At 44.4% G+C, this 26,611-nt stretch overlaps 1 protein-coding gene across 9 annotated transcripts in view; it reads right to left on the bottom strand.

Moving 5' to 3' along the window:
- The window catches only part of LOC110521733 (receptor-type tyrosine-protein phosphatase F), a 338,288-nt gene that overhangs the window by 35,337 nt on the left and 276,340 nt on the right, over window positions 1–26,611 (bottom strand). For all 9 annotated transcript variants that reach the window (XM_036968461.1, XM_036968462.1, XM_036968463.1 and 6 more), the window contains 8 exons: window positions 25,802–25,919; window positions 23,904–24,345; window positions 23,596–23,735; window positions 22,409–22,506; window positions 18,987–19,243; window positions 12,372–12,453; window positions 10,690–10,896; window positions 5,104–5,267 (listed from right to left, as the gene is read on the bottom strand). In XM_036968461.1, the coding sequence (XP_036824356.1) occupies window positions 5,104–5,267; window positions 10,690–10,896; window positions 12,372–12,453; window positions 18,987–19,243; window positions 22,409–22,506; window positions 23,596–23,735; window positions 23,904–24,345; window positions 25,802–25,919 (1,508 nt within the window). The remainder of the gene's footprint in view (window positions 1–5,103; window positions 5,268–10,689; window positions 10,897–12,371; window positions 12,454–18,986; window positions 19,244–22,408; window positions 22,507–23,595; window positions 23,736–23,903; window positions 24,346–25,801; window positions 25,920–26,611) is intronic.

Raw genomic sequence — 26,611 nt, 5'->3', positions numbered from 1 at the left:
GGGACACTTCAAAAGATTTCTTCTCATTTGCTGTGAAGAAATCCTCCACCCTCCTGCCATCTAAGTCAGCCTTGCCTGGACTTACTTACTACTTTGAATTACTAGTTCAGCTGAGTTCAGCTTATTACTTTCCTGGGTTGTTGTGTAAGAGCGAGTTGAGGTCTGGCTCCTTCTGATCGCCAGAGTGAGGAGAATTAAGGTGAGGCCAAGCATTTTGGAATGCTTTTTTAAATGATTAAGTCCTTTTTAATGATCAAGTCAAACACATGATTCCCTTTTTTGTTCAAGCAGAGCTGAAGCGTCTAAGAAGTAAGGAGAGCTACACTACCACAAGCCCAGCAACTCAAAGACTGAACAAACAGTAAGAGAGAAGGGTGACAAAAGAGGAGAAGAAAGTTGAACAGATAGAAGAAGACAGAGAAAGGAGGACCAGCTCGTCCCATCCCAGCAGTGTGCTAGCTAGCTGAGATTTCATTATTAGCGGAAGAAGCATATGGAACCCCTGTTCTTCCCTCTCTCTCTTATGCTAGCTCAGTCAGAAGCTCTAAGGACAGCTACATGCAAAGAGAGCAGCGAAAACACGGCTGGGCCAACTCTGGGAGAGCATAGCCACTGGCACCTGACTGAGATACCTCCCATATCAATACCCACTCCAAGGAGAGAGTCTCACAGAGCCTATAGGACTTCAGGCTGAGGCTAGATGAATGTCTATCTGTCTTGATGGAGTAACCACTGAACTCCAATGAATGCAGGCCAGTCAAGTTCTTCCACACCAAACTCAACAAACCATTTCTGTATGGACCTCGCTATGTGCATGGGAGTATTGATTGTCATGCTGAAACAGGAAAGGGTCTTCCCAAAACTGTTGCCACAAAGTTGGAAGCACAGAACCATCTAGATCGTAATTGTACGATATAGCATTAAGATTTCCCTTCACTGGAACTAAGGGGTCTAGCCCGAACCATGAAAAACAGCTCCAGACCAGAATTCCTCCTCCACCAAACTTTACAGGTGACACTATGCATTCGGGCAGGTAGCATTCTCCTGGAATCCGCCAAACCCAGGTTCGTCCGTCAGACTGGAAGATAGTGAAGCGTGATTCAACATTCCAGCGAACACATTCCCACTGCTTCAGAGTCCATTGGTGGCGAGCTTTACACCACTCCAGCCGACGCTTGATATTGCGCATGGTGAGCTTAGGTTTGTGTGCGGCTGCTGTGTGCGGCTGCTCGGCCATGGAAACCCATTTCATGAAGCTCCCGACGAACAGTACTTGTGCTGACGTTGCTTCCAGAGGCAGTTTGCAACTCAGCATTGTTGCAAACGAGGACAGAAGATTTTTACGCGTTTCGCGCATCAGCATTCGGCGGTCCCGTTCTGTGGGCTTGTGTGGGCTATCACTTCGCGGCTAAGACGTTGTTGCTCCTAGACATTTCCACTACACAATAACAGCACTTACAGTTGACCAGGGCAGGTCTAGCAGGGCAGAAATTTGACAAACTGACTTGTTGGAAAGGTGACATCCTATCATGGTGCCACATTGAAAGTCACCGAGCTCTTCAGTAAGGCCATTCTACTGCCGGTCATCTATGGAGTTTGCATGGCTGTGTGCTCAATTTTATACACCTGTCAGCAACGGGTGTGGCTGAAATTGTCGAATCCACTCATTTGTAGGGGTGTCCACTTACTTATGTACATACAGAGCATTCGGAAAGTATTCAGACACATGTCGTTGAGTTACAGCCTTTTTTAAAAAATGGATTAATAAACTATTTTCCTCATCAATCTACAGACAATTCCCTTCAATGACAAAGCGAAAACACGTTTTTAGACATTTTAACATGTAAAAAAAACAACAACATTTATTCAGACCCTTTGCAATGAGACTCGAAATTAAGCTCAGGGCCATCCTGCTTCTATTGGTCATCATTGAGATGTTTCTACAGCTTGATTGGAGTCCATCAGTGGTAAATTCAATTGATTGGTCATGATTTGGAAAGGCACACACCTGTCCATATAAGGTCCCACATTTGCCAGTGCATGTCAGTGCATAAACCAAGTCATGAAGTTGAAGGAATTGTCCGTAGAGCTCCGAGACAGGATTGTTTTGAGGCACAGATCTGGGGAAGGGTACCAAAAAATATCTGCAGCATTGAAGGTCCCCAAAAACAGAGACTCTTCCTAGAGCTGGCCTTGGTCAGGGAGGTGGCCAAGAACCCGATGGTCACCCGGGCAGAGCTCTAGAGTTCCTCTTTGGACATGGGAGAACCTTCCAGAAGGACAACCATCTCTGCAGAATTCCACCAATCAGGCTTTTATGGTAGAGTGGCCAGACTGAAGCCATTCCTCAGGTAAAAGGCACATGACAGCCTGCTTGGAGTTTGCCAAAAGGCACCTAAAGACTCTCAGACCATGATAAACAAGAATCTCTGGCCTGATGAAACCAAGATTGAACTCTTTGGCCTGAATGCCAAGAGTCACATCTGGAGGAAACCTGGCAACATCCATACGATGAAGCATGGTGGTGGCAGCATCATGCTGGGGGAATGTTTTTCAGTGGCAGGTAATGGGAGACTCGTCAGGATCAAGGGAAAGATGAATGGGCGAAAGTACAGAGAGATCCTTGATGAAAACCTGCTCCAGAGCGCTCAGGACCTCAGACTGGGACGAAGGTTCACCTTCCAACAGGAAAACGACCCTAAGCACACAGCCAAGACAACACAGGAGTGGCTTTGGGACAAGTCTCTGAATGTCCTTGAGTGGCCCAGCCAGAGCCCAGACTTGAAACCGATCAAACATCTCTGAAGAAACCTGAAAATAGCTGTGCAGTGACACTCCCCATCCAACCTGACAAAGAACAATGGGAGAAACTACCCAAATACAGGTGTGCCAAGCTTGTAGCTTTATACCGAAGAGAATGCGAGCCCGTAATCACTGCCAAAAGTGCTTCAACAAAGTACTAAGTAATGTGTCTGAATACATATGTAAATGTTATATTTCTGTTTCTTATTTAAAAAATAAATAAATTAGCAAACATTTCTAAAATCCTGCCTTTGCTGTGTCATTATGGGGTGTTGTGTGTAGATTAATGAGGGGGAAAAAACAATACGGTTGTTTTATAATAAGGCTGTAACGTAACAAAATGTGGTAAAATTCAATGGGTCCGAAAACTTTCAGAGTGCACTGTATGGTGTATAGTGCCAAGAATAAATTTTTTGCACTTTGCTTTATGTACATACAACAACTTGAAGGTGTTATTTCTATAAAATGACAGTATACTGCTGTTTTCTGATTTCAATTAGTTTTATATTTTTATACTGTGACCACACTTGGTTGAGTGCGTCAATATTTCTGCACTGCCATCGGGTTCATGGTTATCCCTTGGAACATGAATTAACACTCTCAAAAAATGGGCTATGGTACAGTGTTGTTCCCTGCGGTGCAAAAACAAAGTGAAAGGTACACTTCACAGGTACACATATGAACTCACATGGTACAGTTCGGTACCTTGTAAGTATAATCAGACATGTTTCTACCCAACTTTTAGAATATGAAGTACGATCACCATTCATCAGTGGGGGCAATGTACTGGTGGGGCTCATTAGCATATTTTGGGATGAGGTCAAATACACTATCCAAAAGTATGTGGACACCCCTTCAAATTAGTGGATTAGGCTATTTCAGCCACACCTGTTGCTGACAGCTGTACAAAATTGAGCAGAGCCTTTCAATGTGGCACCGTCATAAGATGCAACCGTTCCAAGAAGTCAGTTCGCCAAATTTCTGCCCTGATAAAGCTGCCCCGGTCAACTGTAGGTGCTGTTATTGTGAAGTGGAAACGTCTCGTCACAACAATGCCTCAGCCGAGAAGTGATAGGCCACACAAGCTCAAAGAACGGGACCGCTGAGGGCTGAAGTGTGTAGCACATAAATATTGGTTGTCCCCTGTTGCAACACTCAATACGGGTTCCAAACTGCCTGTGGAAGCTACGTCGGTGCATAAACTGTTAGTCGGGAATGGGTTTCCATGCCCGAGCAGCCGCACACAAGCCTAAGATCACCATGCGCAATGCCAAGCATCGGACGGAGTGGTGTAAAGCTCGCAGCCATTGGACTCTGGAGCAGTTGAAACGTGTTCTATGGAATGTTGAATCACGCTGCACGTATCACCATCTTCCAGTCTGACAGACAAATCTGGGTTTGGTGGATGCCAGGAGAATGCGACCTAACCCACTGTAAAGTTTGGGGGGGGAGGAATAATGGTCTGGGGCTGTTTTTCATTGTTCAGCCTTGGCCCCTTAGTTCCAGTGAAGGGAAATCATAACGCTACAGCATACAATTACATTCTAGACGATTCTGTGCTTCCACCTTTATGGCAACAGTTTCCTGTTTCTGCATGACAATGCCCCCATGCACAGAAATGGTTTGTCAAGATCGATGTTGAAGAACTTGACTGGCCTGCTCAGCCCTGACCACAATCCCATCGAAAACCTTTGGGATGAATTGGAATGCAAACCGTGAGCCAGGCCTAATCGCCCAACATCAGTGCCCGACCTCACTAACGGTCTAGTGGAAGCAAGTCCCAGCAGCAATGTTCCAACATCTAGTGGAAAGCCTTCCCAGAAGAATGGAGGATTTTATAGCAGCAAACTCCATATTAACGCCCAGGATTTTGGAATGAGATGTTTCGACGAGCAGGTGTCCACATACTTTTGGTCATGTAGTGTATATGTGCATTTGTGCCAACTGTCATGCCGATGCAAGTTAACTACCTCTTTTGATACTGTCTGCTCTACACACGTGAGTCTGGAGAGACATTTCTACTCCTCACAATTGTGTAGCGAATTCTACTAGATGAAATGCCAAAATGAGTACGTCCTGGCATTTAAAGCACACTCGATTTTCGAAATTTCACATACTATCAAAGTTTGTAGTTATCAGTTGTGTCCTCACTGCCTTTAGCAGTAATGTCACTTTTTTTGAGAACACAAGCACACATGTACAGTTGCGGGCACTTGTGAAAAACGATCCACATCAAACACTAGAGTGCCGTGACGCACATTCATTGCAGCAATGAAATAGTTGGCGCGGCAGTGTATTTACCTCTTGAAGAGCAGGATAGCGATGACGATGATGATGATGAGTACGACGGCCAGGACAGGGCCCATGACCCACAGCATCTCTGGGTCCTCAGCATGGCGAGCCATACCGCTGTGGAGCTTCACTGTGATGGGGTCCGAGTATGGGCTGGCCGCAAACGTCTTCTGCTGCAGGAGAGAAGAAGGAGGAGGACACCACACAGAAACCCCTGTTCAGAATGGAGAGGCTTTATCATTTGGTTGGAGGCTGAACACTGCTCTATTAACCTTGAGACCTGTGTAGTCTCAAGCCCGTTGGAGTACTTTAGAGCTCTGTTGCTCTTGTGTGCTATCCCTTGTCCAACCCAGTGCCTGATTGAAAGTCAGTGGCTGACATCAGTTAGGCGCCTGGAAACGCGGTGCTAACTCAACGTGATGCTATCGTAGCCCTATACAGAGTTCTTCACAGCTCTGCCTTAGCCCGTATCTAACGCTGTGTCTGGTGGAGACTAACATCAGCCAGGCATCTGGTGAAGGAGAGAGAGGTGTATTTGTAGCTAGCTCCATTCTTTAATAGAGTGAAAATTCCCCAACCTGTCAGCCACAAAGTGACAACAAGCGCAGTTACTTTAAGCTATTTACGCTTTGCAAATTGATCCATTTAGCTTTGTTATGTGACGCCAGCATCATGCCAAGCCATATCCATTGTACCCAGCCTCTCTGGAAAAAACTTGAAGATGAAAAGGGGATCTGTGGTACATACACACAGAGAGAGAGAGAGAGAGAGAGAGAGAGAGAGAGAGAGAGAGAGAGAGAGAGAGAGAGAGAAATTTATGACAACTCCCTTTTTAATGGGGTTTTAATGCCTTTTTAACTGATAAAAACATTAACTGGTGCTGACAAAGGCGTTCATTCCAGTTGCCGTAGAAACACACAGAGCACTGCAGTCACTACATGTGCCTGCTTACTGTGGTGGCACAGACGCAAGCCGGGAGAGAGGTATAGGCTTACTGTAGCCTAAGTGCTGATGCAGATGAAGCTACTACTAAATACACTCAGAGAGTAGTACACATATGCTGCGAGCAGATAAACAAACTCCAGATCCTGCCCCTGTATCAGCAATCGCCCACTCACAACTGCTCCATGGTAGTTAAGTCTGTCCCCTTCCCCTCGCTCCTCTCTGCCCCTGACCCTGAGTTATTTTCAGCCTCTGTTGCTCTCTTCTCCTGCTCTTCCCCTCCTCTAACCCTGCCATGTCAATTAGTGAGACTGTGATATACTGTACTGACGCCAGTGAGACAGAGTTGGCCCCGGGTTCTCTGCTGGCTTCCAGAGGGCGTGATAAAAGTTGTCACCTTTATCGGATTTGTCCTCAGAGGCCGCTGATGCGCATCCTCCCCTGCACTAGTCACCCTCTCCGGACACAGCAGGGACTACACACAATGACAGAGTCTAATCCTCCATCAAGATCTCTCTCTCTCTCTCTCTCTCTCTCTCTCTCTCTACCCATCTCTCTACCCCTCGCTCTACCTCTCTCTCTACCTCTCTCTCTGTCCCATTTGCAACCCCTTTGCTGTCTAAGACGTGTTGCTAAAATGATTGTTTAATAACTGGCAGAGGAAATCCCAACAACTTTCACTGAGGCCATGCCAACAGGTTTACATGTGGCTAGCACTTGTCAGGCCCAGTTGAGGAGTACTCAAAACAAGGGTTACTGTCGAGTCTTCTGAATGTTTCACCACAGCATAAATTGACGTCTTCAAAGGAAACATTGAAAATATGCATCTGATATTGATGAAGATGGTTGCAGTCATATCCTGCATAAACAAAGGACTCATATGGGCCAAAAGCCTTTGCACAAAGGTTCAAGGTCAAAAGGTCATGGTGCATCCCATATTCTGATACCTGCTGAGAAAGACCTGGGGTCTTGATCGACTCAATGATAGAAACAGCCATGAATAGCCTGACATCTCTGAGAACTGTTCATGTTGAGCTCATTTCTCGGCTTCCTCTTTCTCTCTCCATCGCTTCCAGGCTCGTCCCTCCCTCTTCTGTCTCGGTCTCTCTATTCTCTCTCTCCCGGGCTCCTCTTCTCTCTCTCTTCTCCGCAGCTCATTCTTATACTTTTGGCAATGTGCAGCAGGCAGTGCAGCACAAAACTTTATTTGAAAAATGGCAGCAGTCACGCCTCTTAGACACAGTGGATGGAAGCCCAAACAAAAGAGGACATTTAGATATTCTCAGAGAGGGGGGAAACTTTGGGAGTGATCAATTTGAGAAGCACTATCTGATAGAAACACAGCCCATAGAGTGAGTGAATAATGTACTGCCAGCGCCTCTACATTTACAAATGCAGCATGGGAATGCTGTGTATTGGAGAGATAATAAAGTGAGTGAAAAGCAGAGCTGATGCGGGGAAGGGAAGGGAAGGAGAGAAGACCGAGGAGTGCATAGGGTGAATAGTCTTATTTTTTCCCAATAGTTTCTCCCACAATAAGGCTTCCTACTGGGCACAACACATCATTGAAACATGAACATTTGGGTAATATTTGGCTGAGATGTGGATCAATGAGATTTCAACCTACAGTACGTATATTCACCCACACAAAAAGACAGCCAGAGGTTGGTTGAATTCCCAACGTGCAATCACTGTGCTTTCAACCATCTAAAAGCACCACCAAGTTCCAATGGAAGAACCACGTCTGTTTTCCGGTTTAGTCGTCGCCTAAATGTGTGTGAGGCGTAGATTTGTTTAAGACTACCAAGAAACACTCTGTGTGACCCTGATTCAGCCCACTGTAGTAAAAAGTTAAGAGGTCTCTCAATAATCATTCTCTCGATAACACATTGGAAGTAATACGTGGCACATTTTCAAGAGCTTGGGACCATACGTTTCTATCTGCATTTGTGTCAAAATGTAGTTGTTGACACAGCGTTGTTATTGACAGAGCGCCACTTGCGTCATGACTGCATCGGTAAGGACCAAAGAAACTCATGGTCATCACTCACCACGTCAGGTCATCAGATGCTCCAATAAAACATGTCTCTGCAAAAATAAATAAACGCTAGCGAGCTAAGTTTTTCCTCTTTGGATCTGTGTTTTGGATGTATCCAATTTCGGTTTGTGTGGTTGCTGGTTGAGCTTGATGTTACTTTGTAGCAAGTAGGGTCTGTGTGTGTAGGCGCTTATTGCGTCATGATCGCTATTTTAGAATGCCCTTCTGGCCAATCGGAAACGAGTATTCACCAGCTCTGCGGTATAAAGTACTCTAAATACCCCAGTTCATGTTGATAAATCCTTAAATTCAATAATTGAGGGTTTGGAACTTTGAAGCCATTTATCTCAGAATCATAATTTTGCAGATAGGTCCTAAAAAGTCATTGTCAATGAAAGGAGATCAGTGTAACATTAAACACTAAGATGATTATTGAACATATCGACAACGATCCCCTCTGGGTGTGTCTGAGGTGAGGGCAGAGCACCAGGACCCCCCACTCCCCCCTCCCTTAATCCTCAGGCTACGACCTCTCTGTCTGTGTCTCGGTCTCTCTCTTTCGTCCTGTCTCGCTCTCGTTCTTTCAATCTGTCTCTTCCTCTATTTGCCTCTGTCCATCTCCCTATTTTCATGGCGTCTCTGTCTCTCTGCCTCCCTCTGTGTCATTTAAACAACTCTCTTTTTCATCCATAAAATCTCCCCATAAAAAAAAGAAAATCTCATCCATAAAACCTTTACTGCATTCCTCTTCTCTTAGTACTGTATATTATTTCCCCAAGGCTCCCTCTACCACTCTCCATTCCTCCATCAGACTTATCTCTCTCTCTGTACCCCTCACTCTTTTCACCCCTCCATCACTCCCATCCGGTTCTCTCCAGTCCCCTCAGATGAAACTGACACCCTTTCTCTCTAATGCTACCTCCCCTCCTCCCTCTCTCCCTCTCTTCCCTGCTGTAAGTGATCACACTGTTTATATGGCTTGTTTCTTTTATCCAATTTCACACTTCCAGGCATATTTACCAGCCAAGGGAGCCACATAAAGCTGCAGTGCCCTTTTGCTCCAGTCTCCCGCCTCCCTCTTCCTCCTCTCTCCTCCTCCTTCCTCCATCCTGCCATCAACCCTGCCATAACTATAAAGCTGAGCTCACTTCCCTGTTTTCCCATGAACGTGATTAGCCTGCTATTTTATCTGGCCAGGCATGACTTAGATTCAATAATAATTCACTTTACTGGGTCACAGATCTGTTATGTGTCTGTCTGTCACTCTGTTAAAGAGAAATAACCACGTTCTAGCTGAACAAAAACACAATACACAACTCTCCTTTCTCTCCACAATGTATTGCTTCCCAGAAGATGAAGAAAGGCATAGCAATGGGCTGGCACTGTCGAGAGTTGGTGGTCCAATGGTTGTAAAAATCGATTTATGTTTTTGTATTTTTTTATCAACCACGCCATCATTTCCTCATGCAGTATACAGTGCATTCAGAAAGTATTCGGACCCCTTGACGTTTTCCACATTTTGTTACGTTATACTCTTATTCGAAAATTGATTACATACATTTTTGTTCCTCATCAATCCACACACAATACCCCATAATGACAAAGCGAAAACAGTTTTTTTTTTTTTTACCTTGAAATTGGGCTCAGTTGCATCCTGTTTCCATGGATCATCCTTCATGGAAAGTTCCTACAACTTAATTGGAGTCTACATGTGGTAAATTCAATCGATTGGACATGATTTGGAATGGCAGCTGTGCAGCGACACTCCCCATTCAATCTGACAGAGCTTGAGAGGATCTACAGAGAGGAATGGGAGAAACTCCCCAAATACAGGTGTGCCAAACTTGAAGAGTCATACTCAAGAAGACTCGAGGCTGTAAACGCTGCCAAAGGTGCAAAAACAAAGTACTGAGTAAAGGGTCTGAATACTTCTGTAGGTGATATTTCATAATTGTATTTTTTTGCATTTTTTTGCTTTGTCATTATGGGGTATTGTGTGTAGATTGATGAGAAAAAAAACACAAAACGTGGAAAAATCCAAGGGGTCTGAATAGTTTCCAAATGCACTGTATGTACAGTAAATAGATAGGGGAGACGTGTTTTGAGGCTGAGGAGCTGTCTGAACTTCTGCAGTGAAGACCAAGGACACCAGTGAGTGCATGCTCTAAATGACGACCACACTGAGTGAACTCTGACTGCGACGCTGGCTCATAGTTTCTCTGTGACACGTAACCGTGACTCACTACACAGACGTGAGTCACACAGTGCTGCTGCTTCGTGCAGCGTGTGGCATGGCGACGCCAGCGGAAGTCTTGGCTCACCTGTTATCTAGCTGTGTCACTGAGAGACGCGAGGAGTATCGCAACAACAAAAACAACTGATTGTGCTAAAATCAAATAATTGGCAGGCTGCACTGTGTAGAATACACATGGCAGACTCAAGGGGCATTTACAGTATATGACACATCCTTACTGTTGTATTAACAGTACTAGTCTTTTGAGTTTGATTCTACATTGGATGTTCATGTATCTCGGGGATGGTGATACCGTATGGAAGTTGTGTTTGTGACAGGACTACAGTATCTATAGATAGGGAGAAGTGGTTGTTTCACTTACAGATTCGTGGCCTTTGAGGGCAGCCAGTACGAAACAGAGGTACTGCTGCTGGCCCGGTAGTGGCTTGTTGTAGAAGCCGTTGTACTTCTTCTCGTCTCCTAGAGGGAAGGTGTCTGGGAGAGCATCCATCTTGGCAGCGATGTAGGGTCTGAGGAACTCTTGGGTCTGTCTCCTCTTCAGGCTCTGGTCAGAACTAGCCTCCAGGAGCTGACATGACATTAGAGAGAAATACTTATCTGCACCCCAAATAGCGCCATTCTGTATGTGCACTATGTCGGAAATAGGGTGCCAATTGGAGCGAAGACTCAAAGATACACAATCTCCTGCCATTATGGCTTTGAGCAAGGCACTTCACTTTATTATCTATCTGTCCAGTTTGGGGTTTTGTTTTTATTCTGTAGCAACTATATAGTCAGTAATATAGAACACGCATACTGTTCACATCAAATAAATATGTGTTCATAAACTGCGCCCATAGGCCACAATGAATTGTGCTTCTAGGCTCACAGGTGGGTTAAAATCTTACACTGCAAATGATGCATAGAGTAATTCAAGTTTTATAACATCTTGGTCCTGCAGCCAGGTTTCACACTTGTCCACAGTGAGCTGCTCCTCTCTTGTCTCTCTCACCACTCGCACCTCTTTCTGACCTACAGCTGTGGTGAGAGGTCATAGCTTTATTAGACAGTCTCAGGAGTGTGTTCCTGTGTGTGTGTGTGTTTGTTCCTGTGTGTGTGTGTTTGTTCCTGTGTGTGTGTGTGTGTGTGTGTGTGTGTTTGTTCCTGTGTGTGTGTGTGTGTTTGTTCCTGTGTGTTTGTTCCTGTGTGTGTGTGTGTGTTTGTTCCTGTGTGTGTGTGTGTGTGTGTGTGTGTGTGTGTGTGTGTGTGTGTGTGTGTGTGTGTGTATATGTCTGAAGTATTCTACAGTTCTACTGACTCCTAGAAAGTCCACGTTACATTTTTATGTGAACCCCCCCCCCCCTATAACCTTGTTTCTCTTCTCCGCTCTTCAACACGACTTCAACCGACCCATTTCATACCGAAAATACAGTTTCTCTAGTCTATAAAACGGCAGCAATAGCAATGTTTTAGATTGCAGAGAAAGAAAAGGCTTTGACAATGAGAGAGCAGATCTTGCTGTCTCAAAGGTGCTTTGGATGCAGGCATATTTATTTAACGCGCTCTATGGTTTTTTGATATTCAAGAGGCTGCACTTTTTCTGCAGACGACAGTAGATTGAGAGAAAGCAAACTCACGAGAAAGGTATTGAAGCCCAAAAGGTCCACATTAATAAAACAAAGCAAAAAAATGCTATGAGCAGCTATTTAGGAGTGTTTTAAGTGCCTCAAACACTCAGGAGAAGCAAAACTTGAAATGAAAAATAAAAAGCTTATTTTTTTAAAAATGGAAATCACCATCCTGCCCAGCATAGACAAACTGTTAAGGGCAAAAATTGCAATTTACATGTGTAGTGAAAGCTGAGAATTCTGTAATCAGCAATTCACAGCATGATCTGTCGATATCGTCTTGTTCTTTTTTTGGAGGGGGGGGGGCAGAGACAAAATATATGAGGTGTTTTAAAGATGCTTCATATTTAATGGGCTTGGTGCTATGGAAGAAAGGGATTTTTTTGGTCTGTGCCCAGAGGAGGTGCAGTTAACACACGCACACACACGCACTCACCTCATCCAAGTCCATATCTTCAGGGTTCTCCCACCTGTGTAGTGTGGCTGGTGTGACAGGAACCACCACTATGTAGTAATATCTGTAGAGAGAGAGACAGGCAGGTTGAGCACGACCAGGGTGTTTGTGTACATGTGTGTGTGTGTGTGTGTGTGTGTGTGTGTGTGTGTGTGTGTGTGTGTGTGTGTGTGTGTGTGTGTGCGTGCGTGTGTGCGTGTGGTCTAACTTTACTATCCTTTTGGGTTCCAAAAGTCCTCTCATCGGATAGTAAAACAAGGAACATGAGTGTGTGTGTGTGCATGGGTGCATGCATGTGTGTGTAACACGCTGTCCCTTTGGGTAAGCCTGAGCATATCTCAGATATCTCTATTGTCATAACATTCAGGCTCTGCTAAGGCCTCAATCCATCCATACTCGAACATAGATATGTAGTTTCTCACACCAAATAATGAATCCCCTGATAGGCAAACACATGTATGCTATGCACACACACACCTCCCCCCTCTTATGCGTCAACATCTTTGCCCAGTTAAACCTATGTAGTTAACTTCTGTCACCAGAGGAATAGTAGGATAAGTTTGGCTTTGGCTCGGATGTTTACTCTGGCTCTGTGTGTGTGTGTGTGTGTGTGTGTGTGTGTGTGTGTGTGTGTGTGTGTGTGTGTGTGTGTGTGTGTGTGTGTGTGTGTGTGTGTGTGTGTGTGTGTGTGTGTGTGTGTGTCTGGCTCTAATCCAGAGTGTGATGAAAAGGTCTGGCCAGGGCATTAAGATACTGATTGTATTGCTAAATTCGTTTTTTTGTTTTTTTTCTCACTCATGCTGGCGCTGCTTATTACGGCTTAGATGTTCACAGTTTCTTTTTAGAAACAAACACTTGAGTCCAAGTAATTCACAAGTCTGCCTGAGTAGTAGGGGTAAAAAAAAGTACCTTTTCTGAAATTGCAGGTTCTGCATTGGGCCTCTGATTTTTTATTAGTTAACATTTGAAGTGAACTCTTGAAGAAATTGCTTTCTGCTCTAATGGGAGAGTAGCATAGAGCTACAGTAAATCCAATCAATCCAATCAAATGTTATTTGTCACATGTGCCGAATACAACAGGTATACCTTACAATGAAATGCTTACTTACAAGACCTTAACCAACAATAGAGTTAAGAAAATACCACAAAAAAAGAGTAAGAGATAAGAATAACAAATAATTAAAAAGCAGTACAGGGGGTACCGGTACAGAGTCAATGTGCGGGGGCACCAGTTTCAAGGTAATTGAGGTAATATGTACATGTAGGTAGGGTTATTAAAATGACTACGTATGCATAGATAAAAACAGAGAGTAGCAGCAACATAGAAGATAGTAATGCAAATAGTCTGGGTAGCCTTTTGATTAGCTGTTAACAAGTCTTATGGCTTGGGGGTAGAAGCTGTTTAGAAACCTCTTGGATCTAGACTAGGCGCTCCGGTACCGATTGCCGTGCGGTAGCAGAGAGAAGAGTCTATGACTAGGGTGGCTAGTCTTTGAAAACTTTTTAGGGCCTTCCTCTGACACTGCCTGGTATAGAGGTCCTGGATGGCAGGACGTTTGGCCCCAGTGATGTACTGGGCCGTTCGCACTACCATCTGTAGTGCCTTGCGGTCGGAGGCCGAACGGTTGCCATACCAGGCAGTGATGCAACCAGTCTGGGTGGTCTCCATGGTGCAGCTGTAGAACCTTTTGAGGATCTGAGGACCAATGCCAAGTCTTGTCAGTCTCCTGAGAGGGAATAGGTTTAGTTGTGCCCTCTTCACGACTGTGTGCTTGCACCATGTTAGTGTGTTGGTGATGTGGACGCCAAGGAACTTGAAGCTCTCAACCTGCTCCACTAAAGCCCCATCGATGAGAATGGGGGCGTGTTCGGTCCTCCTTTTCCTGTAGTCCACAATCATCTCCTTTGTCTTGATCACGTTGAGGGAGAGGTTGTTGTCCTTGCACCACACGGTCAGGTCTCTGTCGTCCTCCCTACGGGCTGTCTCATCGTTGTCGGTGATCAGGCCTACCATGTTGTGCCATCAGCAAACTTAATGATGGTGTTGGAGTCGTGCCTGGCCTTGCAGTCATGAGTGAACAGGGAGTACAGGAAGGGACTGAACACGCACCCTTGCGGGGCCCCCGTGTTGAGGATCAGAGTTGCGGATGTGTTGTTACCTACCCTCACCACCTGGGGGCGGCCCGTCAGGAAGTCCAGGATCCAGTTGAAGAGGGAGGTGTTTAGTCCCAGGGTCCTTAGCTTAGTGATGAGCTTAGAGGGCACTATGGTGTTGAACACTGAGCTGTAGTCAATGAATAGCATTCTCACATGGGTGTTCCTTTTGTCCAAGTGGGAAAGGGCAGTGTGGAGAGCAATAGAGATTGCATCATCTGTTGATCTGTTGGTGCGGTATGCAAAATTGGGTTGGGTCTAGGGTTTCTGGGATGATGGTGTTGATGTGAACCATGACCAGCCTTTCAAAGCACTTCATGGCTACAGACGTGAGTGCTATGGGTCGGTAGTCATTTAGGCAGGTTACCTTAGTGTTCTTGGGCACAGGGACTATCGTGGTCTGCTTGAAACATGTTGGTATTACAGACTCAGACAGGGAGAGGTTGAAAATGTCAGTGAAGACACTTGCCAGTTGGTCAGCACATGCTTGGAGTAAACATTCTGGTAATCCGTCTGACCCAGCGGCCTTGTGAATGTTGACCTGTTTAAAGGTCTTACTCACACTGGCTGCAGAGAATGTGATAACACAGTCGTCCGGAACAGCTAATGCTCTCATTCATGTTTCAGTGTTATTTACCTCGAAGCGGGAATAGAAGTGATTTAGCTCGTCTGGGAGGCTTGTGTCACTGGGCAGCTCGCGGCTGTGCTTCCCTTGGTATTCTGTAAAAGTTTGCAAGCCCTGCCACGTCCGTCGAGCGTCGGAGCCGGTGTAGTATGATTCGATCTTAATCCTGTACACAATCCTGAGAACACTTTGCCTTTTTCATGGTTCAGCGGAGGGCATACCGGGATTTCTTATAAGCTTCCATGTTAGAGTCCCACTCATTGAAAGCGGCAGCTCTACCTTTTAGCTCAGTGCGAATGTTGTCTGTAATCCATGGCTTCTGGTTGGGGTATGTACGTACAGTAACTGTGGAGACAACGTCATCGATGCACTTATTGATAAAGCCAGTGACTGATGTGGTGTGCCATCGGATGAATCCCGGAACATATTCAAGTCTGTGCTAGCATAACAGTCATGTAGTGTAGCATCTGCTTTATCTGACCACTTTTTTATAGACCGAGTCACTGGTGCTTCTTGCTTTAAGCAGGAATAAGGAGGAATCAGGAGGATAGAGTCAGATTTTTCAGATTTGCCAAATGGAGGGAGAGGGAGAGCTTTGTGTGTGGTGTACATTTTTTTTCCTCTGGTTACACTTTAACATGCTGATTGAAATGAGGTAAAACTGATTTAAGTTTCCCTGCATTAAAGTCCCGGCCACAAGAAGCGCCACCTCTGGATGAGCGTATTCCTGTTTGCTTATGTCGGAATACAGCTCATTGAGTGCGGTTTTAGTGCCAGCCTCGGTCTGTGGTGGTATGTAGACAGCTATGAAAAATGCAGATGAACACTAGGTCGATTTTGTGGTCTTCAGCTTATCATGAGATACTCTACCCCAGGCGAGGAAAACCTTATCGTGCACCAGCTATTGTTTACAAATATGCATAGGCCCCCGTCCCATGTCTTACCAGAGGCTGCTGTTCTGTCCTGCCAATAGTGTATAACCCGCCAGCTGTATGTTCTTAATGTCGTCGTTCATCCACGACTTGTTGAAACATAAGATATTACAGTTTTTAATGTCCTGTTGGTAGAATATACATGCTGTCAATTCTTCCCATTTATTTTCCAGCGATTGAACATTAGCTAGCAGGATGGAAGGCAAGTGCAGATTAGCCACTCGTCTCCTGATCCTCACAAGGCTCTCTGATCTCTTCCTGTGAAACCTTTTCCTTTTCCAGCGAATCACAGGGATCTGGACCTGGTCGGGTGTCTGTAGTAGTATATCCCTCCCGTCCGACTCATTGAAGAAGAACTCTTCGTCCAATTTGAGGTGAGTAATCCCAGTTCTGATGTCCAAAAGCTCTTTTCGGTCATAAGAGATGGTAGCAGCAACATTTATGTACAAAACAAGTTATGAACAACGCGAAAAAACAAACAAAATAGCATGGTTGGTTAATAAGAGCCGATAAAGCGGCAGCCCTCCCCTATAGCGCCCGTTTTAAATGTGTCTTACTAGCACAGTTTTTTTTAGATAGAGCCTATTCTTTAAGGTTTTTACTAGTAATGATTGCAGGACAGCAGGCTGGCCTGGGACAAAGCCAGCCTTATCCCTAATAGTGCTCTCTCTACTGCTATACCACTGAAAATAAACGTGAAAATACCAAGGTGGTTATGAACTGCTCACACAAAATAATACTACAGTTGACTATAGAATACTACAGTACTTCCTATAGAATCAAGTAGTCAAATGTAATATACTGTAGAATACAAATATTACACACTGTATTTTCCCTCGATCGTGTGTAGTACTGTAGAATGTTGTAGTATCCTGTAGAATACTATAGTGAATACTACAGTATTATTCACAAAAGAACACTGTAGCACAGTACTACAGTAAAGTCTGCAAAAAACAGTAACTAGTAAATACTACAGTATTCAATATGCATATACCCTGCCCATTCCCTTCCCCATATCGCAATTTGAGCCACCCATAAGTGAAAAACCTAAATGCCAGGTATGGAAAATAGCATAAACTTTGAACTATCTGTTCAGCCTGACCAGTTATTGAAAATGTGATCTTATTATTTCTCCAGTAGGTTTCTTGAAGAAGAAACACTATAGTAAATACTGCAGTAATGTAGTCAAAAACACTATAGTTAATTCTACAGTAAAGTCTGCAAAAACACTACACTACAAAAACACTATAGTATTTATGCCGTAGTGTAGAATACTATAGTATTTATTCATGTTGATGTGTAGAATAGCGGGACGTATATAAAGGCACTGGAGTTGTTCTCCAACCAGGCGGCCCTGGAGGACACAGCTTGTGTATGCGTGCGTGCGTGCAGATCCTCATCCTCCATAAATCCTTCATCATCCTCGTGCTCATCTGAGGATATTGATTTAGCATTAGCATGGAAAGCCATGTTTTTTTTCTGTGTGTCTGGTGAGGAAGGCCTTCTGGACCTAAATTACAGCGAGCTCAGCCTCTTTAGCCTCCGTTGTGCGTCATCTTCTCTCTGTCCAAATCATCTCTCAACTCCTTTAAGTGCTGGGTGTTACTTTTAACAGTATAGCTCTGGCCTCCAGCCAAATAGATGAACAGATGAAGTAGCACCCAGACAACATACAGTAGCAACACTTGACAACTCATTCTCTATCCTTTCCTGTTCTTCTTTTTGTTAAACCTTTATTTAACTAGGCAAGTCAGTTAAGAACAAATTCTTATTTTCAATGACGGCTATGGTGGCAAAATTGCAAGATTATGCTATAATACTTTAACTGCATCAAATGGTTGTTTTATTTCAACAGAATAGAGTATTCTTAACTATTGTGTGTGTGTGTGTTCTACTGAGGATGGGTCTCTGGGAGATAACACTGACAGGAGATTTACCATGTCTTTTGGGTGGTAAAACATAAAGAGCATTCCAGAGCATGAGTTAATGTGTCTGTTCTATACCGTACCAGGGAGAGATGGCTCCAGTTTGGAGTCGGAGGGACAGACACTGGTCTATAAAACGAAAACCGTTGACACAGCAGATACTGTCTGCTATGTATTATAGGTATCTTTCATACAAATGTTAACCTTGTGACCCATTCTATATATCTGTTGTTCGTCATGTAGGTTGAAAGGGGGTGTAACTTGGCTAGAAAAGACCTTTGTACTTTTGTCTCACCACTCTCAACGGATCATCAGAGACGGTGATGGGCTGACCAGCCATTGCAAAGCTCTCACTATTAAATATTTAGTTTATGTATAACTCTGACTTGTGTGATAATTTTGTCTCTCCTCATTTGATAGTAAAGAAATGAACCACCACACGGCCTAGGAACAGTGGGGTAACTGCCTTGTTCAGGGGCAGAACGACAGATTTGTACCTTGTCAGCTCGGGGATTCTAGCAACCTTTTGGTTACTAGTCCAACGCTCTAACAACTAGGCTACCTGCCACCCCCTATCTTCTTAAGGACATAGTTGGGACAGTTGGTGTTGGAGGATTCATGTTGACTTGTTGCTTACAACTATAGTAAGCACAGGATGGATAAGTAAGCACGGGATGGATAATACAAGTAGTGGCAATAATAGATATTGCTAATAGGTATAGGGATTTAGATAGCCATCTTGTATACAGTGGGCTCAGATGGAGATCCCAGACTAAGGAACAATCGCCCCCAGGTCCCCAGTTTGAGGTATAGGGACACAGCAGGAGTAACATATTTATAACCATGCCACAATGCAGACACATCAGCATTGAACAGGATGGAAGTTGGTTATAGCCCTAGTTCTGGCAGTGAGAGTGATGGTGGTAGTGACAGTAACAGCCACAGTGTTTATGGGACAGACCTGACAGGGGCGGTGGTGGGGACTTTGGGCAGGGTGATGGTGAGCTTGCCCCCCTCCTCTGGGTCGTGTTGGTATTGGATGGGTTTGGTCTTGAGTAGGTCCGGGGCGGTCCTGATGGAGACCTGCTGCTGTAGACCCCCAGCACTGTTCCCTCTAGACATCAACACAAAGCTGTAGTCTGTGTCTGGCTGCAGCCTCGTGATCAGCTTCCTCTTCAGGTTCCCCTGCACCTCCACACTCTGCTGGTTATACAGTATCTAGATAGAGACACAGGGAGGAGTGCTTAGTTATATACACACACACACACACACACATATATATACACACACACGTACACAAACACACACACGTACACAAACACACATACAGTACCGGTCAAATGTTTGTACACCGCTACTCATTCCGGGGTTTGTCTTTATTTGACTGTTTTCTACATTGTGGAATGATAGTGAAGACATCAAAACTATGAAATAACGCATATGGAATCATGTAGTAACCAAAAAAGTGTTAATAAAACCTAAATCTATTTTATATTTGATTCAATACCAACAGTTAATTTTCTTTGGGTCCCCGCTCACGTGGGGTAGGGATGAGCAGGAGTAAATCATGTACTCAAGTACATGAACTGACATCAACACTTTTCAAATACTGTAAAACTATTTAGTCAAAATGTTGTCTTGAAGACAATGTTCATTTGCTTTGAACCTAGTGTTCCATTTGTACATGTCACAGGAGGTTGGTGGCACCTTAATTGGGGAGGACAGGCTTGTGGTAATGGCTGGACCTGAATCAGTGGAATGGTATCAAACACATCAAACACATGGTTTAATGCCATTACATTCATTCCATTCCAGCCATTATTGTGAGCCGTCCTCCCCTCAGGCATAATAAACTATATTGAAAAGAACACAGATTTTGATTTGGAACCTGAAAAATGTGCCTTTCAACTTACCGAATTGAGCCTTGTTTGAAATGATCACTGTTTAAACTGTTGCGGACGTGAGATGCGAATCACTTCTCAATATTCTGTTATATTTTATTATAAAATAGGTGTCTTGACTGTGATAAGTGCTAGGGAAATAAGTGCATCTTGTCTGCTAAATTTACAAAACAATGCTATGCCATTGCACAGCTGTAGGCTTCGTACAGAAAGCGACATGCGGCTGAGGTTACTCCCTTTTTGAAGAGTATGATCCACGATATAATATAACCAGTTGAGATTAGAGTAGTTGAAGTCGGAATTTTACATACACTTAGGTTGGAATCATTCAAACTCTTTTTTCAACCACTCCAAAAATGTCCTTTTAACAAACTATAGTTTTGGCAAGTCGGTTCGGACATCTACTTTGTGCATGACACAAGTAATTTATCCAACAGTTGTTTCCAGACAGATTATGTAATGTATAATTCACTGTATCACAATTCCAGTGGGTCAGAAGTTTACATACACTAAGTTGACTGTGCCTTTAAACAGCTTGGAAAATTCCAGAAAATTATGTAATGGCTTTAGAAGCTTCTGATAGGCTAATTGACATCATTTGAGGCAATTGGAGGTGTACCTGTGGATACATTTCAAGGCCTACCTTCAAACTCAGTGCCTCTGCTTGACATCATGGGACAATCAAAAGAAATCAGCCAAGACCTCATAAAAATAATTGTAGACCTCCACAAGTCTGGTTCATCCTTGGGAGCAATATCCAAATGCCTGAAGGTACCACATTCATCTGTACAAACAATAGTATGCAAGTATAAACACCATGGGACCACGCAGCCGTCATACCACTCAGGAAGGAGACGCGTTCTATCTCCTAGAGATGAATGTACTTTGGTGCGAAAAGTGCCAATCAATTCCAGAACAACAGCGAAGGACCTTGTCCTGCTCGAGGAAACCGGTACAAAAGTACCTATATCCACAGTAAAACAAGTCCTATATCGACATAACCTGAAAGGCCGCTCAGCAAGGAAGGAGCCACTGCTCCAAAGCCACCATAAAAAAGCCAGACTACTGTTTGCAACTGCACGTGGGGACAAAGATCGTTCTTTTTGGAGAAATGTTCTCTGGTCTGATGAAACAAAATTAGAACTGTTTTGGCCAAAATGACCATTATTGTGTTTGGAGTAAAACGGGGGAAGCTTGCAAGCTGAAGAACACCATCCCAACCGTGAAGCACAGGGGTGGCAGCATCATGTTGTGGGGGTGCTTTGCTACAGGAGGGACTGCTGCACTTCACAAAATAGATGGCATCATGAGGGAGGAAAATGATGTGGATATATTGAAGTAACATCTCAAGACATCAGTCAGGAAGTTAAAGCTTGGTCGCAAATGGGTCATCCAAAATGGACAATGACTCCAGCATACATCCAAAGTTGTGGCAAAATGGCTTACGGACAAGTTTACTTTGAAGCAGTGTGCCTGCTTGTATTACTTTATTAGAAGCACGTGATCAATGACGTGCAAAGCTTCATTTTTACAAACAACCACGTAATTGGTTTGGTATTGGTTTCGGTAGAAGGCAAAAAGGCTACCCTGCACACCTGCTATGGCGTGTAGGACGTCATCTATAATAATTTGTCTGTTTTAAATTATTTTGACCAGCAGGTGCCACTACTGTACACTGTGTTGATCAAAGCCTCATGAACCTATTTTTGACACAATTAGCTGGCAATGCTCAATGCATTAGAAAGCTTAGTTTAGTTTCCCAATCACTAGGTGGGGGTATTGCGTCTAACATTGGTTGGCACACCACCATAAAATCGCAGCAAAGAAGAAAACATTAAAAGTAACATTTGAACTTATTACATATTTGTAAATCCAAACAAAGGCTTTAAGGAAACTCATACACTTCTGTAAGTATCATTACAACTACAAAAATGTAAAAGTTGACCTTTGTTATGTGATAACTATACAACAGAACCAGTGAACAGAAATGACATTTACTCTCATGGTTGTCAAAAGAAAAAAGATCTGGAAGCCACGCCCCTACTTAACTACGCCTCCAGTCTTCCCGCTCTGACCCAATGGGTCATATCTCAATAACCAAGCAGTTAAGAAAACAACCCAAGTAAGTGACACAACACCTGCAACAAAGCAGTTGTGTCAACCAAACAACCCAGCATTTTTTAGAGTGCACTATGATTTTATTCTCCCTTCTTCCTTGTGTCATTTTCTATATGAACCTCATGACAGTTATGGACCACGTGTGATGGAATATAAATCGTAACCTATTATTTAAAGCTTGGCCATATCCTTCCTCATTCCCATGATATTTCAATATATATTTCAATCCTAGCCCCTCCATTGTGTTGTGTGAGCCTTCTTTCCATTGTCCACTGACAAAAGTGGCGTCACTCACGCACAATGCAATTCCCTCAATCTGTGCAGGAGAAAGGCACGCTATCAGGATGGAGTTGTCTTTACTTACTTTGAAAGGCACTTGAGACTTGTATGTTTCTGGCACTTCCCAAGTCAGCAGCACTGACGTCTTCATCACGGCTTTCACACCAAAGTTTTTGGTGAACTCTGGGGGAGTTGGGGGAGAAAGAGGGTGAGGCGGAAGAGAGAGGGGTGAGATTGAGGGAGAGAGGAGGGTGAGGTGAGGCAGACAGGGTGAGGTGGAGGAGAGAGGGGTGAGACAGAGGGAGTTGGTGAGAGAGGGTGAGTTGGGGGAGAAAGAGGGTGAGGTGGGGAGAGAGTGAAGAGAGAGGTTAGGTGGGGGAGAGACGGGTGAAACAGAGGTGACGGAGACAGAGGAAACACACAGAGGGTAAATTATAAAAGAGCACTGTCATCTGTACTTGCTGTAACATGATAGAGCTAGGGGAACCCTAGAGCATCTTGGGAGATAAAATAGTAAGGGACACAAAGCAGATAGAGAGCAGACAAACAGATTATGAAACGAGTCTCTGGAGAGATATCTAATTCATAATAGTTCACTAATGTTCAGTGACCCATACTTTGTAATGGTAACATTAAGAGATGTTATTGCATTTACACTTGAACATAAATATATGCATGATAAAACATCAGGGGAACTACTCACATGAGTGTTCCTCTACATTAAACTTCACTGTAACTGGTGGGTGTAAAGCAGTGGGATCTGAATCCCAGTATCTGGTAGCTGCCTCCTAGACCTCTGTGCATTAGATTTGACTATGAATAGCTAGTAGCAGGAAGCTTAGCATATATTTCCACATCAGCCATATGTGCCCTAATATGAACATGAAAGGAGTGTTCCATGGTGCTGATGTACTGCTGTACTGGTTACGCTGGACTGGTTCTGCCACTCTTGTCCAGTTGCCACCAGCTTCCACACACACAGTTACGCATCTGTTCCTCTCCCATACCATCTGCTCTGTGTGTGTGTGTGTGTGTGTGTGTGTGTGTGTGTGTGTGTGTGTGTGTGTGTGTGTTTGCATGCCTGTGTGCATGTGGGTCTGGTGTTGTCTGTATCTGTGTGAGACTATTTATACAGATCAGCAGAGCTCATAAGGCATGGAGGTCGACACGATCATGCTCTCAGTATGTGTGTGTGTGTGTGTGTGTGTGTTCGCATGCGCACACTCGGGTTTGTGTGTACGCCTGCATTGCGTATGTCCACCGCATACTCACCTGGCATGGCGGTAGACATGGTCCTGCTCTGTATACTAGGACTGATTGGTCCCCCTCCCTTGCTGGTGAATGCCCTGATCCTGATATCATAGGTGGTATCAGGCTGCAGCCCCATGATGGTCATCTGGGTCTCTGTCGTGCTGTTGAGGCAGATAAGATAAGGGAAGATAAGATACCTCTGTTTTAAGACGATGGACTATCCAAGATGAACTTCATTGAGATAAAGTGAGGACTTTCTGTATTAAGTGGTTTATCAATGTCTCAGAAGGTGTTTACATTTTTTTATTTACATTGGTATTGAATATTACCTGTTGGTGTGGTTCTGCTGGCTGTTGATATCTCTGTACACCACAATGTACTGGACAATCTTCCCGTTCCTCTCAGCCAGCACCGGAGGCTCCCAGGCCAGCTTGGTTGTGGTGGTGGTCAGGCCCACAACGCTCAGGTTCTGGGGGTAGCTACTGGGCACATCGTCTGGCGTGGTAATCTCCTTTGCGTACTCCTCCCCGTTGCCCACCCGGTTTTTGGCACAGAGCTTGAAGATGTAGGTGGCGCCCTTGTGCAGGCCGGTGACGGTGAAGTGGTCTTCTATCTTCTTGAAGTCTTTTACGGTGAACGACTCCTCCTCCATGCGTTTGTACTGCAGCTGGTAGCCCATGTGCTCTCCCACCATCTCCTTCGGAGGTTGCCACTGGATGAGGGCTGTGTTACCGATGGTGGTGCTGATCATCATAGTGGGCCTGCCTGGGACTAATGGGTAAAGAGAGGGATTAGGATCATTAGGATAATGACATAAAAAAAACTTTAAAATGACATTGAACACACCTAATGGGCCCTGGACGAAAGTAGTGCACTATATGGGGAACATGGTGCCATTTGGGAGGCAACCATTGTGAGCAGTCAGAGTAAAAGGGAAGTTTCAGGTCAAGCCAGTCAGAGTGAGTACTACTGCACATTCACCATTTATACTGGTCCTGAGTGCTCTGGAGCCGGTTTTCATAAAGGATCTCTATGGACTTTGCTCTGTTCATCTTTGCCTCGATCCTGACTAGTGTCTCAGTCCCTACCGCTGAAAAACATCCCCATAGCATGATACTGCCACCACCATGCTTCACCATAGGGATGTTGCAGGTTTTCCCCAGATGTGGCACTTGGCATTCAGGCCAAAGAGTTCAATTTTGGTTTTATCAGACCAGAGAATCTTGTTTCTCATGGACTGAGAGTCCCTTAGGTGCCTTTTGGCAAACTCCAAGCGGGCTGTCATGTGCCTTTTACTGAGGAGTGGCTTCCGTCTGGCCACTCTAACATAAAGCCCTGATCGGTGGAGAATTGCAGAGATTGTTGTCCTTCTGGAAGGTTCTCCCATCTCCACAGAGGAACTCTGGAGCTCTGTCAGAGTGACCATTGGGTTCTTGGTCACCTCCCTGACCAAGGCCCTTGTCCCCAGATTGCTCAGTTATGCAGGACGGACAGCTGTAGGAAGAGTCTTGGTGGTTCCAAACCTCCTCCATTTAAGAGTGATGGAGGCCACTGTTTTCTTGGGGACCTTCAATGCTGCAGAAATGTTTGGGTAACCTTCCCCAGATCTGTGCCTGTCTGTCTCGGAGCTCTACTGACAATTCCTTTGACCTCATGGCTTGGTTTTTGCTTTGACATGCACTGTCAACTGTGGAAACTTATACAGACAGGTATGTGCCTTTCTAAATCATGCCCAATCAATTACATTTACCACAGCTGGACACCAATCAAGTTCTAGGAACAGCTCAAGTATGACCAATGGAAAGAGGATACACCTGAGCAAGTTTTTTAAATACATTTGCAAAAATGTACATAAACCTGTTTTCGCTATGTCATTATGGGGTATTGTGTATAAATTGATGAGGAAAATAATAAATGTAATCAATTTTCTAATAAGGCTGTAATATAACAAAATGTGGAAAAGGGGAAGGGGTCTGACCCTAACCTTACCAGAGTGCACTTTCCGAATGCACTGTATCCGTTTTATTATTATGCATACGACTTTCTCCTACTTGTTATTTTAGATTATATTTTTCATTATGATGATATTGATATTTGTACTGCAGTGCCCTTTTGGAAGAAAACATTCTCTTTCACAATAATCACCTGATCAAGAAGGAGCAATGATTTAGCTGTACACACTTGCTCCTGTGTGTGTGTGTTTGTGTTTGTGTGTAGCTCTACACACCTGCTCCTGTTGTGGTGACCACCTTGGCCTTACTGCGTGCCCCATCTCCCTTGGTGGTGTAGGCTGCCACAGTGACAGAGTAAGAGGTCTCAGGGAGCAGGCCAGTTATGACAGTCTCCTGTTGGAGAGAAATGCACAAACAGCCCATGTCAGACTAATGCTATGATGAGATGATGCCTAACACAATGGCCCAGCCTTCATCCACTGTACTGTGTTCAGTACACTCTGGTAGGGTTAGGCAGTCAAGCGCACACGCACACACACCATACGTCAGTGTAGCATTTGAAATACTCTCAAAGCATTGCATTTCTTTCTGAGAAATGGTTGCAGAGAAGGTAAAGGAACAAACAAAGCTCAAATGGTTTGAAAATAAATAGAGAACAATTTTGGTACTCCCATGTTGCTGTGGTGACATACTGTAAGAACTGAGATTAAACCTTATACACTCAGTGGCCAGTTTATAAGGTACACCGCCACATGGTTCGCTTCTAGAAGTGAGTCACGTGGCCGAGGCTTGCTATATAAAGCAGGCAGACAGGCATTGAGGCATTCAGTTACTGAACGTTAGAATGGGCCAAAAGAGTGACCTAAGCAACTTTGAGCATGGTATGATCGGCAATGCCAGGCACGCTATTTCCGGTATCTCAGATATTGCCAGCTTCCTGGGCTTTTTACGCATGACAGTGTCTAGGGTTTACCGAGAATGGTGCGACAAACAAAAAACATACTTTCAGTGGCAGTCCTGTGGGCGAAAACAGCTCGTTGATAAGAGGTCGAAGGAGAATTGCAAGAATCATGCACGCTAAAAGG

This window comes from Oncorhynchus mykiss, chromosome 30 (genome assembly GCF_013265735.2).
Source record: "Oncorhynchus mykiss isolate Arlee chromosome 30, USDA_OmykA_1.1, whole genome shotgun sequence".
In the NCBI taxonomy this organism is placed as follows: Eukaryota; Metazoa; Chordata; class Actinopteri; order Salmoniformes; family Salmonidae; genus Oncorhynchus; species Oncorhynchus mykiss.
This window is presented reverse-complemented; position numbering and strand designations above follow the sequence as displayed.